The 15,024-nt window shown below is 39.9% G+C and overlaps 1 protein-coding gene across 1 annotated transcript in view; it reads left to right on the top strand.

Moving 5' to 3' along the window:
* Positions 1–7,380: 7,380 nt before the first annotated feature.
* PKN2 (protein kinase N2) overlaps positions 7,381–15,024 on the top strand; it is a 131,201-nt gene continuing 123,557 nt past the window's right edge. The window contains exon 1 of the mRNA XM_080801017.1: positions 7,381–7,896. Within this exon, the coding sequence (XP_080657143.1) occupies positions 7,849–7,896 (48 nt within the window). The 5' untranslated portion in view covers positions 7,381–7,848. The remainder of the gene's footprint in view (positions 7,897–15,024) is intronic.

Genomic DNA, 15,024 nt, shown 5'->3' with positions numbered 1-15,024 from the left:
AGTGGGGGGAGTGCTGTGGGAGTATTTTAGAGGGGGAGAGAAGCAGGCAAGCATGTGTAAATAACCTGTCACAGTCCCCAAAATTGGAGAAATAGAGGCTTGACTTTAGAGGCTATGAAACAGCTTATTTAATTTTCTGAGAGACAGGGGAGTCCCTAGCTTATGGTTATCCTAAAATTTTCTGTAATACATATAGAAACACACACACACACACAGTATCCACTCACAAGAGATACTATTGTAAGCCATATAAGACACATGTACCATTTCTAGTGACTAAGTCTAGCAGGAGAACAAAATTGTATACAAGACTCCACAAAGAAATATAAGTGCCTAGGGGTCCCTGGGTGGCTTGGTCACTGAAGTGTCCACTTCAGCTCAGGTTATGATCCTGGGTCTTGGGATCAAGTCCTATGTTGGGCTCCCTGCTCAGCAGGGAGTCTGCTTCTCCCTTTCCATCTACTGTGCTCTCTTTCTCTTTGTCAAATAAATAAATAAAATTAAATATAATTTAAAAATATAATTAAAATATAATTAAAAAATTATAAAAGAAGGAATATAAGTGCCCAGATAGATGTATCAGGAAAGTGTTGTGGGAAGATTCATGTCAGGTTTAATTTATAATTTGTACATTTGCTGGTGTTGGGGTCTTTGGGGAATAATAAGTAGACTGGATAGAGAAGGAATCACTGGAAGAGGAGAGAGCACAAGTTAAACTGGTTCTACTTCCTTCTACCCTATAGCCAGAAAAGTGTCACTTTTCTCAGATGGTTCTCATCTTGGCTGAGTGGCTTAGTTAGGGCTGTTTGCTTGAGAAGACACACACACACACACACACACACGCACGCACGCACGCACGCACGCACGCACGCCAAAAGGGAGACTTATTAGGAGAACATAGAAAACCCAAGAACAGAGAACAGAGCAGCTGATCTTCCCAGAGGACTAGAGCCAGCAAATGGTAAGACATCAGAAACCAATTCATCAGGGCACCTGGGTGGCTCAGAGGGTCAAAGCCTCCGCCTTCGGCTTGGGTCATGACCTCAGGGTCCTAGGATGGAGCCCCGAGTCAGGCTCTCTGCTCAGCAGGGAGTCTGTTTCCCCCCCCAAGCCCCCCCAACCTCTCTCTGCCTGCCTCTTGACCTACTTGTGATCTCTGTCTGTCAAATAAATACATAAAAATCTTTAAAAAAAAAAGAAAGAAACCAATTCAGCTATATTTCTCCCACCATCCTAGGACTACATATTCTCTCTCACTGCAGCTTCTCTTTGCATATCATTAGATCCTCTTATCTTTTAAATCTCTTGGCTTCTCTCCATTTTTAGTGCCATGACCTTATTATAAAATACTGTCTTTTTCTGCTTGGAAAACTGAAACAACACCCTAATTTTTCTCCCCAAATCCACTCTTGCCCATTTCTAAACTGTTGTTCTGACAACAGTCAGAGTTAGGTTTTTTTTTTTTTCGTTGTTTTTTTTTTTAGAGGGCGTGGGGAGGAGCAGAGGGAGAGGGAGAAAGAATCTTAAGCAGGCTCCACGCCCACCATGGAGCCTGACATGGGGCTCAATTTCATGACCCTGAGATCATGACCTAAAATCAAAAGTTGGATGCTCACCTGACTGAGCCACCCAGGCGCCCCTCAGAAAGAGGTTTTTGATGGCAAATGCATTCAGTGGTTTTCCATTGCTCCTAGGATAAACATCAAAATCTTAAACATGGTATGGAACTGGGTTACTACTCACCCACATCCAGTGCCCTTTGTTATTGTGTTTCTCTCTGTCAGAGGATAATATAGTCCTGCCCCTGGTACTTCCAGGTATGGCAAAGGTTTTGCTGATGAAGAGTGAAAGTGAGAGTCTACCTTCCCCTCAGGTCATGATCCCAAGGTCCTGAGATCGAGTCCCGCATCAGGCTCCCTCCTCAGCGTGGAGTATGCTTCTCCTTCTGCCTGCTCTGCCTGCCACTCTCCCTGCTTTGTGTTTGCATTCTCTCTCTCTGACAAATAAATAAAACTTTTTTTTTAAGTGAAAGTGAAAAGTGAGCACACACTTTAATGCCAGTAGGGATTTATTCCTTTTGTTTTCCTTCTGCAACGTTGCAGGTAGCAATCAGTCTGTCAGCCTGAGTTCAGAGTGAAGATGACTTGGAACAGAGTCATGGTGGTATGTAGCATGAGAGATAAATAAGTCTTATTGCAGGCCATCGAGGTTTTTTTGTATCATTTGCTATTTGGCAGAACCTAGCCTATCCTAACTGATGCACGTGCTCTATGAACACTTATTGCTCAATCTCTCTGCTGTGGCCCCACTAGCCTTTCAGAGCTTACACAGGTTTCTACTTCCACCCTTAGAACTTTATCTCTGTTATTCTGTTTCCTTGGAAAGTTCTTGACACCCTTTTTTGCCCAGTTAATATTTACTCACCAGTGAGATCTCAGCTTAAGTGTGAAGTACTCAGGAAAGGACTGCCTGACCCATGTTCAAAGTACCCTGAATTCTGGGCACCTGGTTGGTGTAGTCAGAGGAGCATGCAACTCCTGGTCTCCTTGAGCCTCATGTTGGGTGTAGAGATTACCTAAATAAAGAAAACTTAAAAAAAAAAAAAAACCTACAAAGTACCCTGAATTCACCTTCTTTGTCATTATGTTCCTTTAACTAAACTATAAGTTCCATGAAGACAAAGACCGGATACGCCATAGTAAGCATTATATTTCCAGTGACAGGAAGGAAGGACTTTTCTCTTTCCAAGAGCAGATTTTTCTGCCTCTTTTATGTATGACAGAAAATGGCCATTCTAGTACTTTTAACTCCAGGGCCACCAGATGATCAGTATTCCAATATTTTATTTCCAAATTCTTGGAGTAAGAATCTTGTTGACTAAACTTAGACATGTTCTATCACGATCCACCCATAGTTTACTTGAAGATCTAGGTCAAGCAGAACCAACATGGCTACAGAGACTTCTCACAGAATTGGGGAAATTCCCAGAGAAGGGGAAAAGAGTTGAGCAGACACCTCCAAGAGTATCTGCTACAGTCACTACAGCTGACTCTACTGTGAACTTGACTTTAACAGTCTTGCTCTCAAAATTATCCTCACCCATACAATGGAACAATCTCTACAGGGGGTTGCTTAAGGAAGAGGATGGTGACCAAGTAATTCTGATTCTGTCTCCCTGAGTTTTGTCTCTCCTTTGGGAGTCTGTCACTTTGATTACCACTGCTACTTCACTTTGGGAGGTGGGGGGGGGGGTGTTACTTTTCTCCTTTTCTATCAACATTAACATTGAAAAAAAGTAATAGGGGCACCTGGGTGGCTCAATTGGTTAAGCATTTGGCTTTGGCTCAGGTCATGACCTCAGGGTCCTGGGATGAAACCTGCGCCAGGCTCCCTGCTCAGCGGGGAGTCTGCTTCTCCCTCTCTCTGCTCCTCGCCCCGGCTTGTACTCTCTTTCTCTCTCTCCCTCTTTCTCAAATAAATAAAAGAAAGAAACCAATAACAAAACCAAACCAAAATAACAACAACAAAAACCCTTCCCTTGATTCTCCATAATGCTGTTGGGATAGATAAGCTTGAATTTTCAGAAGAATTTTAATAAATATTAAGGAAGAGCAAAGGGAAATGAAAAATACAGGACAATAAAAACACTGTGGCTTACAAAGAAAAGGTTTCTAACTCTTTCCTTGGATATGTGGTTCTTATTTCATTTAGGATCAAGGGAAAAGAGGTGCCTTATCATCTGAATATCTGAATGTTTCTCACCAACAGCACAAAAGATAACAATGACAAAAAAATAAAGTTCAGCTTTACTAGGATTTTTCCAATAACATCTCTTCCAACTTAAAATGGAGAACAGGGGTGCCTGGGTGGTTCAGTCAGTTAAGTGTCTGTCTCTGTTCACCTCAGGCCCTGATCTCAGGGTCCTGGGATCAAGCCTCCAGTCAGGATCCCTGCTCAGTGAAGAGTCTGCTTTTCCTTCTCCCTCTGCCTTGGCCCCCACCACCCCTACTTTTTTTCTCTTTCTTGAATACATAAGTAAAAATCTTTAAAAAAAGGAAAACAAAATAATTATTGTTATTGAATTAATTATTGTTAATTGAAACTATTTCTATGTTTGGTCATTTCTACCTTTCTTTCCAAAAGATTTTAATCTCTATACCCAACATCGGGCTCAAACCCACAACCTCAAGATCAAGCATCACATGCTCTACCAACTGAGCCAGCCAGTCATCCTGTTCATTTCTATTTCTTAAAGACCTTTAAATATTTATGAAATATTTTTAAAGGCACTTGCATAACTAGTGATACAATCCAGTTATTTTTCGGTCTTTATTTCTTACATGGACATTTATTTAAAACAAGAAAAACAGCAACAACAAACTTTCCTCTTTTTTATTGTTAATATAAATTAGAATGTAACTTGAGGTAACATATACTAGGATTCCCTAAAACCATTTGCAAATGGTGACTGAATACAATTCATCTGAAGCAACATGATATGAGTTTCCATTAAAACATTTTCAAGTGTGCTTCATTCTGATAAGTATGTCCCATGTCCTATTACATTTTTTTTCCTAAACAGAGACTATGAGCTGGTTTGTAGTTTTCAGCTTAAACTAATTTATTGTTTAAACTGTTACATTTTTCAGAGTGTCATGCAGTTTTTATATAGTCTTGGCCTCCCTTTTGTATGCACTATTTTCCCCAGTAAACCTAATCAGAAATAATTCCCATATCTTTAAAAACTTTTTTTATTTGTTACTTACATTCACATGTGATATATTAAATTAAAACTTTTTGAGCTCTAGAAATATGTACAGTTTGAAGTATTTTTCTTTGGTTAAAAATGAGGGACTATAATGCTTTGAGTTCAGTGTAAATGAAGATTCTATTTTATTTTTTAATAAGTTTTTTATTTTTTTTTTTTTTGATTTTATTTATTTGATAGAGGGAGAGAGAGAGTGAGTCAAGCAGGGGGAGTGGCAGGCAGAGGGAGAAGCAGTCTCCCTGCTGAGCAGGGAGCCCATGACTCTGGGATCATGACCTGAGCCAAAATCAGGTGCTTAACTGACTGAGCCACCCAGGTATCCCATGAGGATTCTATTTTAAAGTACTTAAGAGTATCATGGTATAGGTTAAAACAAGGCTGGGACTAGCAATTAGATTTATGTTCATTCTACATCTCTGCCACTAAGTAATACTGTTGCCATGCTCCTTATTAATTATATTATGGCCTATTTCCTTTTTTATCTGTATTGAGTTATGTTAGACATTTTAAGTCCCTTCTGGTTCAAAAATTCCGTGGTGCTAAAATAGGAACATTTTCTGATATCTGAATTTATTTTTTAAAAGAATGCTCTTTGACCATGTTTCTAAGTTCTTACATTGGTAATTTTTTTTTAAGATTTTTTTAAAAAGATTTTTATTTATTTATTTGACAGAGAGAGATCACAAGTAGGCAGAGACGCAGGCAGAGAGAGAGGAGGAAGCAGGCTCCCTGCTGAGCAGAGAGCCCCATGCGGGGCTCGATTCCAGGACGCTGGAATCATGACCTGAGCTGAAGGTAGAGGCTCTAACCCACTGAGCCAACCAGGCACCCCTAAAAGATTTTATTTTTAAGTAATCTCTGTACCCAACATGGGGCTCAAACCTACAACCCTAAGATCAACAGTCACATGCTCTACAAACTGAGCCAGTCAGGAGCCCCTTTACATAGGTAATTTTTAATTTTGTCTTTAAGCACCAACTATGTGCATGTCAGCCATGTCAAATCCATTAAGACAATCCAGTAAGGCAAGGCAAAAATAAGAAAAATATATGTAACTTTAAAATTGTTCAAATGGTAAATTTTATGTTATGCATACTTTATCACACACACACACACACACACACACACACACATTATATATGTCTATACATATCTGAATGCAGTGCTTCCCTAACATTTTGCACCTACCATTTAAAAATTTCATCGTATCTATTTGGACACAAGTCTGTTTCTCCAAAAGACTCAATCACTCCAGGGACAAGGACTCTCTTAATCGTAGCTGTAACTCCAGGGCTTATGCCACTGTCTGGCTCTTAGTTACTAGGAAGGGCAATTATGTGCTGGCTTTTCCAAGTGTTGCTACTGCATATATTTTAATTATCATTTCAATCAAAGCAATGCATTAAACATATATGTTGCAAACATTTAAAATACAGGACAGAAAAATTCCTTATCTCGTATTATGAGTTGGAGTTCAGAAACTCATAGTGGTCATAAAACTCTAGATCTTCAATAAATGTCAAATTAATGCAGGAGACTTGAGAAGTAAAAAAGATAAACATTAAGTCCTAGGATCACCCCAACAGATCTATCTCACATGGAGTGTCAGAGAAGTACATAATATTATATTTCGTAAGAAGCATGCCAATTAAGCCTTTCTAGTAGCTATCTAACGAAATAACCCCTAACATCTTCTCAGAGTAGCTTTTAACAAAGACATTGTATTTCAGCCTCAATCTAAAATTAATCAGCTGCCTGGAATAACCATTCACTGCTGAGACAAAACAAAGGCTACCAGTTGGTAACTTTATTGACATTCCCGAATACTAGTGTCATTTTCTTAAACCAAAACTTACACTACTTAACTATATGTCACTAAATGACAGGATAGCTCGGATGTTTACCACATAAAGGAGAGTTGGCTTCCCCCCCCCCCCCCCCCATGAACGGGGCTAATCCGCTCCACCTCCTTCACTTTACATTCAGTTAAAACAATCCCGGAACTAGTTAATCAGAAATCTAAACTCAGTGGAGTTCTACACCCCCCACTCATAACAGCTCAGCGCTTGGGAAAAGGCATCTTAAAAGCTGTGCGTTAGAAACCGCTAGAGATCCCAGGAGCTTTCCTTTCTTGAAAACTACAGACCACACCCCAGTTTAGACAGCTGTGCACCTTACTGGTCGGAATGGCGCGCTGCGAGTGGGAGGGAGCAAAAGGCAAGATTAACAGCCTGGGTCGGGGGGAGGGAGTGGAGGGGGCGGTGAGCAATCTTATAAAATTTGAGCCCCGAAACTCTTTAGGTTATGGAGGTTAGAATGGGGCTCGTTTACGTTAGGCCTAAACTTCGACAAGAAAAGTGGCGCTAGGGGAAAAAAAACAAAAGAGTAAGCTCCCGAGTTCTAGTGTTCACGGTAGGGCCGTTAAACGCAGCAGAAAAGCGGGCGTGTGTTTTTTCTTCCTCTTCCCGCCTCCCAAGAGACGCCAGTCCAGTCCTTTCCCCTCATTTTCACCCGGGCGGGGTCACCGCTGCCCCCGTCGCGGAGCCGGGTCGGAAACCGCCCCGCCCCCCGCGCTGCTCCCGCCCTCGGGGTCCTCTACGCCCCACCTCCCCCTCGCTACTGGAGGTAGCGGCCGGGGCCGTCACGTGTTCCGGCAGCCGCCAAGTGAGGCCGCTTTTGCGACGCAGTGACAGCCAAATGGTGCGACAGGAGAAGCTGCAGCTGCGGCCGCAGCGCCCCGCACCGAGAATCTTGAGGCGGCTCCTGGCGTTGCCCAGAGGGAGCGACTGAGTGAACAGAATCAGGCGCGGGCGGGCGGCGGCGGCGGCAGCGGCGGCGGGCGGCGAGGGGGAGCCCGCTACGAGTGCCCTCGCTCCCCGCCGCTCTCCATGAACCGGGAGAAATAAGCCGCACCTCCAGCAGGGGCTGCGCCTCCATGAATCCCTAGGTTTTTTTTGGTTTTTTTTTTTTTTTTCCTTTCTTTCTTTCCCCGCTCCTCAGCCCCCGCCCGGGGCCCCGTCCCGCCTTCTCCCTTCGCCAGCGGCGGCCGCGGCCAGGTGCGGAGTCCAGAGCGGAGCGCAATGGCGTCCAACCCCGAACGGGGGGAGATCCTGCTCACGGAGTTGCAGGTAAGGGCCGCGGCCCGGGCGGGAGGCGCTGGGGAAGGAACGAGGGAGAAACTCTGGCGCGGGGTCGGGGGCCCAGGGAAACCGTAGGGCTGCCGCGCCCCTAGCCCGCTAAGTGCGGAAACTCGGGGATGTCACTCGGGAGCCGCTTCCTTCGGGAGCCGGACTCTCTTCTCCCGCCACAGCTCTGGCCTGCCACCACTTTAATTTGAGTCTACCTACCAGAGGGACCCCATGTCTGTCGGCTGCCTGCAGTCTGCTCCCCCCGTCCCGGTCCCCGGAGCGGCCAACTCACCGCCCCCTCCCTGGTGTCAGAGCCGCCCGCGGACGCCCCTATAGCCCCCTCCCTTCGCCAGGCCAGGCTCCGCCCCGCCTTTCCCTCATACACCGCTCCTTAAACTCCTTTGAATGACTCCCAAGCTGTTTTCTCGTCCCTCCCCTTCCCCTCCGACTCCGCACAAAGAGCGCCCCCATAACTTCCAGCCCCCAGACAAGTTTTTTTCTTTCTTTCTTTCTTCTTCTTTTTTTTTAACGCGTGTCATACCAAATGCTTGCCTCACTTCATTATCCCTCTTCAGGTGACTGAATTTCTTTCCTCTAATAGGAGGGCTACCTTTTCTGCGGTCTCTCTCTCTTTAACCAGATGATAGGTATATGGTCCCCTTCGTTGCTACTCCCTGCTCAGATCCGGAAGCTCAGATGGTGATGCTTTTCAGACTTTCATTTTCCCTCCCGTTTGAATACCAGAGAAAGAGCTACAGAAGTTGTTTACAAATGAGCTAGCAGTAGACTGAGGGAGAATGTTGGGCACCACATGCCTGCGGAAGATGAGAACAAAATAGGTTCGTTGATCAGTTGAGTATGTCGAGTAGTAGTAGTATTGTTTTCCATTTACGTCTAAACATTTAATGATATAGGCACGATTTTTGTCCTTAAGTCTATGCTATGCAAGGGTACCTACGCTACTCTGTTGAGTTTATTTTTTATTACTTTGGGGTGTTTCAGAGATGGTCACATCTGGATTAAAATTTTATGCTTGTTTTTTTACTTATATTTATTTTGGTGTGTTTTACTGTAGACATCTTCTAACTACTAGAATATTGGAGATAGGAATTAAAATATATATTTTTTGTGTGTGTGCGTTAGACCGTTGATTCTTTTTCAAAAGACTGAATCTAGACCCTGTAGGGTTGATTCTTGATGATGCCAGAATTAAGTACTGCAACTGCTTCTGTTTTGCTGTTTAAGTATATTTTTTGATAGATCCCTTTATAAGTTCAGTTTATTGTGCAGTTGATGTAAGCTTGAAGGCATTGTTATATTTGATATTTAGTGAGTAAAAGTAGAGATTTCAACAAGGTATACCAATGCAGGGTTGCTAACTTGGAATCCTTTGAATCAGCTCTGAACTTCATGTCATTGAACATGTTGCCATATAGTAATTTAATTAGTCTTTGCCTTTTATAAGGTCTTACAGCATACCGCATTTGCTAAATGAATGAAATTTATTGTTTTATTAATTTACATGAGCTTTTAAAATAAGGTTTGTTTGAGGCACGTTGGAAATGCTTTCCACTGCCTAGTCTTGAAATATGAAAAGCATCATTTGGTTCTGACTGAGAAAAAATTGCAAAACTGGGCAGGAGCATTTTTCTTTGAATAGAGTGGCTTCAGAATAGAAAGTACTTGGCATCCTTATTTGTGTTTTATAGAAAATTGTCATAAAAGACACTCATTTTGGCGCTGGACCTGCAAATAGATTTTCATATGTGTTAAAACACTTAGGGAATTTTAATAAGATCAATTTTGACAGTAAGAAGGAAGCAAGCCAAAGAGATAAGAAATTTTAAATATGACTATTTTAAAAATGGGATCAAAGTAGGGGAACACCTGATCTAAAGTTAGATTTTTTTTTTTTTTAGAAAGTCTTAACACCTTCCAGAAAAAGAATGATTTTTATTAAGTATTACCTTATAAGTTGACAAGTATGTCCAGGACATTTTTCTTGCTGTATTTGACTCCTGGTTTTAATAAAAGTTATTGCATTTGGACTTTATAAATATAAATATAATATGTATTAAATTAATTGAGAACATTATTTATATCAGCACTGAAGATAAATTGTGATAAAATTTGCTTCACCAAGTATATCCACCTATTTCTTTACTATTTCATTTGGTCACGAAACTAGTATATCGTAAGCAAATGTTTCTCAAACTTGTTCAGAGAAGCAGTTTTTAAAAAGCGTGTAAGTGGTTTGAATTTGTTGAAATTGAGGAATTAATATGTAGTTCCTAATGCTTCTCTGACATACTGATTTTAAGTATTTAAATAATTATGTAGCAAATTTTAAAACTGGTGTTTAGTAGTTAAAAACTGTTACTTTGCCCTATCTTGTCTCAGGAATACTTGTGTCACTCTGAAAGTTACACATTACAACCTACTTTTAATGAAATTGATACTTATTTTTAGAAACATTGTATATCCAACTTTTTAAAAAAGAATTTATTTATTTCTTTTTTTTTTTTTAAACTTTTTTTTTTTTTTTAAATTATTTATTTGACAGACAGATCACAAGTAGGCAGAGAGGCAGGCAGAGAGAGAGGAGGAAGCAGGCTCCCCGTTGAGCAGAGAGCCCGATGCGGGGCTCGATCCCAAGACCCTGGGATCATGACACGAGCGGAAGGCAGAGGCTTTAACCCACTGAGCCATCCAGGTGCCCCCAGAATTTATTTATTTCTTTGAGAGGGAGAAAGAGAGAGTGAGCAAGAGCAGGAAGAGGGAAAGGCAGACTCCCCCCCTGAGTAGGGAGCCCCACACTAGGCTTGATCCCAGGACCCTGGGATCATGACCTGAGTCAAAAGCAGACACTTAACTGACTGAGCCACTCAGGCACCCCTGTATATCCAACATTTTAAAACTGGTTTTCAAATTATATTGCAGAATTTGAAATACTTTACTACTGGAGTTGGAATTGGCTTATTAATAACCTTCAGTTGTGGAAAGACAAAACAAAATCTGAACCCGTGGTGTTCTGCCTTGTTAATTACTGTAATATTTCTATGGAGTATTGTTTCTAACTCTTGCTAGTAATTTAGGAGGGTAATTTGACAAGGAATCATTAATAAAGTACACATAAACTTTGATGGTTAGAGGCCTCAATGTATAAGGAAGAATATTTGCTGTAGAAAATAAAAATAGGCTGTTAAAAATATAAACTTAATTTGCAATTTTTAATTTTTATCTCTTATAACTAACTTGTTTTATCAACTGTTCTCTTTATCTTTTATTTGAAGTGGAAACTTAGATATTTTTTTGTAGGGCCAAAGAAATTAAAGTTTATTTTTAAGGAAACTGGATTAATAAAAACTAAAGAATCTGAAAATGGAAATATTGGTTACAACAGTAATTTGGTAGACTGCAGATTCAGATATTGAATACCATACTAATAAAGTTACCTTGCTGATTATCAGTGATTTGTTGTCATCAAAATGCCTAATAAAAAGTATTAGGCCAAGAATCTTAAATTCTTTTCTTAGCAGAATTTATTTAAGTAGAGGTAACTTGCTCAAGTGGAAGGTTGAGGTAGTCAGCCTTAAGTTACAGGGATTCATTTCAAGAAACATTTATTAGATATCTACAAAATCTATAACATATTGGAGGATATAAAGTTGAGAAGATATGACTTCACTTTCTAGGAGAGAGTACAAATAACATTAATTGAACATTTGCTGTTTGTCAATTACTGTGCTTGATACTCTATCTCCCTTATTTAATCTTTACTATAGTCCAATAAGGTTGTTATTTCCATTTGACAGATTAGTAAACTGTTTAGGACTATTAGGTAGATCGTTCATGGTTACACTGTAAATGTGAGTTTGAAATCAGATCTGTGCGTTTTCCACTATACCATATTTTGAGCTGCCACAGTTCTGTGGATCTGTAAATATTTTGCATTGCAGTGTTATGGATGTGTGAACTTTAAAAAAAATTACCAAAAATATAATTAACCAGAGTTAACTTTAATAGAAATTTTATACTGTTTGTTAGGTGCCTCTATAACAATGAAAAATGATTTCTGTGTTCTGTTGGTAGTCTATAATTTAGCAGTTCTTTGTCGTTGGGAAGAAGGTATACTATTCTAAAAAGACTAAGAGTGCAAAAATAACCTTTTTGCAGGTTTTCATTATTTAATAATTACTGTTTCTGGTGAAAGTTGTCAAATGTTTGCTGAAATTCTTCCAAATGATTTTCCATTTCTCTGTAGTCTATCCATAAGATAAATTTAGCTTTAAAATTTTAAGCTCCTATGTAATCAAGCTATGTGTTTGGCACTTAGTAGGCACTCAGTACATTGATGAGAAGATGCCCTCCATATGTCACCTACAATGAGAAATGTCTTGACGTTTCCAACAGAAGTTGATTATAGGAGCTCCTGAGTTGGCTCAGTTGGTTAAGCATCTGCTTTCGTGAGACTCAGGTCATGGTCCATGGGTTCTGAGATTGAGCCCAGCATTGAGTTCCTTGGTTAGCGGGGTGTCTGCTTCTTCCTCTCCTCCCCGCTTGTGCTCTCTTGTTCTCTCTGTCTCAAATAAATCTTAAAAATCTTAAAAATCTTAAATCTTAATCTTTAAATCTTAAAAAAAAGAAAGAAATTGATTATAATCATTGCCTAAGAAATTAACATTTTGTATCCCTTGTCCCAAAAATATTCCCTTGAAAAGTTTAAAAGGGATTTCTGCACTAGTTCTGTTACACCTACAAACAACACAGTTATTTTACCCATTCGTGCAAAATTAGGTGACATCTAATTTTGCATTGATGCCAGAAAGTAGAATGTCTCTGTTGGGATGATTAAGATTTTATGGTGGGTTGGAGGAATGTAGTATGAGAAAGTAAGCAGGATAGGAAAGGTGGAATTTATAGTTATTTTCGTTTCTTTTCTTCCTTAAAGAGAGAGAGCACGAGTGGGAAGGGCAGAGAGAGAAGGAGAGACAGTCTTTAGCAGGCTCCACACTCAGCATGGAGCCTGACACGGGACTTGAATCTACAACCCTGAGATCATGACCCGAGCTGAAATTGATTTGGTTGCTTAACTGGCACTTAACTAAGTGCCAGCTGACCCATCCAGGCACCCCTACAGTTCTTTTAAATTTTAAACATAATACATGTTCACTGTAGAAAATCTATAAATATAGGAAAGCACAAAGAAAATAAAACGTGCTCATAGTTCTGTTACTCAGAGATAACTGATGAAATTTTCCAAATTATGAGTCTCAAGGCATTTTAATCCATTTTCTCCCTGTCCCCCCACTTTTGAGATACATCTGACATACAATATTGTGTAACTGAAGGTATACAATGTATAGATTTAATATTTTTCTTCCCTTTATCCCACTTACTAGAATTTTAAAGAAAAATGAGGTTCATAGCCTTTTAAAATAGAAGTAGCTATAGGTTAAGAAAATTTCTTTCTGGGGCGCCTGGGTGGCTCAGTGGGTTGGGGCCTCTGCCTTCGGCTCAGGTCATGATCCCAGGGTCCTGGGATCGGGCCCCGCATCGGGCTCTCCGCTCCGTGGAGAGCCTGCTTTCTCCTCTCTCTCTGCCTGCCTCTCTGCCTGCTTGTGAGCTCTGTCAAATAGATAGATAAAATCTTTAAAAAAAAAAAAAAAAAAAAAAAGAAAATTTCTTTCTACTAGTTATAGATATTTGGATCTAACTGGCTTTACTGACTTTTTATATAAAAATAGTTTGATTTTAAGTCTGTACTTTGAGATACAGTTGAGAAGAAAAGTGAAGAGTACTATGCAGACTTAGTAGTGGACAATGATACATAGCATCAACTGTGAAAAATAAATTGATACAGTGTGGTTTTTCAGCTTAGATTTGACTATTGCTACTCTTACAGAAATGCTGCATACTTTATTAATAAGGCCTGTCTTTAAATGATTTGCCAAATACCTTTTATCTAGGTAAAAACTGTGCTGAAATGTTACAAAATGATGGCTCTAAATAGATTGTTTTTCTGTCATCTCTAATTAATATAATACAGATTTTTCTAGTCTTATACAACTTCATTCACAAATGATTGGTAGTGGGGCACCTTCTAGGCATTGTCTGTTTACCCCAGGGCTTTGCATTTGATTCCTTGGGCTCTTCTCTTTTTGCTTTTCAAATTTGGCAACAGTAGATTTTTATGCCTTTTATCAGGTTATTCCTATGTGTCACCTTTTATTTATTTTTATTTATTTCTTTTCAGAGATTTTATTTATTTGACAGAGATCACAGGTAGGCAGAGAAGCAGGCAGAGAGAGAGGAGGAAGCAGGCTCCCTGCTGAGCAGAGAGCCCGATGCGGGGCTTGATCCTAGGACCTTGGGATCATGACCTGAGCCGAAGGCAGAGGCTTTAACCCACTGAGCCACCCAAGTGCCCGTCTGTGCCACCTTTTAAACAAAAAAGAGTGGAGTAGTAGTTTGCAGAGATAAATATCACTTAAAACTTGCAGATGTATATATATTTAAATAGAATAGTTACTTCTCAGGGTGCCTGGGTGGCTCAGTGAGTTAACCATCTAACTCTTGATTTCAGCTTAGGTCACTGTCTCGGGGTAATTGGATCAAACCCTGCATCGGTCTCTGTGCTCAGTACAGTCTGCTTGTCCCTCTCCTCCCTCTCCTTCTGCTCTTCTTTCCTGTGTGCTGTCTTCTCTCAAATAAATAAATAAAATCTTAAAAAAAAAGAATAGTTACTTCTGCATCATTTCCTTGTAAGATGTACTGCTTTGAACAATTATCAAATGTCTGTTGTATTTCAAATACCAGTTTTACTTTGTGAGAAGATCATATAACATTTAATATGATTAACTTTAGATATATAGCAGTGTTCAAAGTTGGCAGCAAAGTTGGAAAATTGAAAAGTATTTAAAAGCTTTAAAAAGATATTCTATATTTTGAATGGGAAAACATTAGTCAAAAAACCTCTAATATCTTAGAAAAGCAGAAGTAGAAAACATTTATTTTGATACGTCTGGTTTCTCTTAATTTTATCTAATAAAACTTTATTTGAAATTAGCTCAATTGTCATGTTTCATTTTTCACAATCTAACAAAAATTGTGTAATATTATGTGTAT

Source organism: Martes martes (assembly GCF_963455335.1).
Source record: "Martes martes genome assembly, chromosome: 4".
In the NCBI taxonomy this organism is placed as follows: Eukaryota; Metazoa; Chordata; class Mammalia; order Carnivora; family Mustelidae; genus Martes; species Martes martes.
The sequence above is the reverse complement of the archived record's forward strand: the minus strand, read 5'-3'. Positions and strand labels throughout refer to the sequence as shown.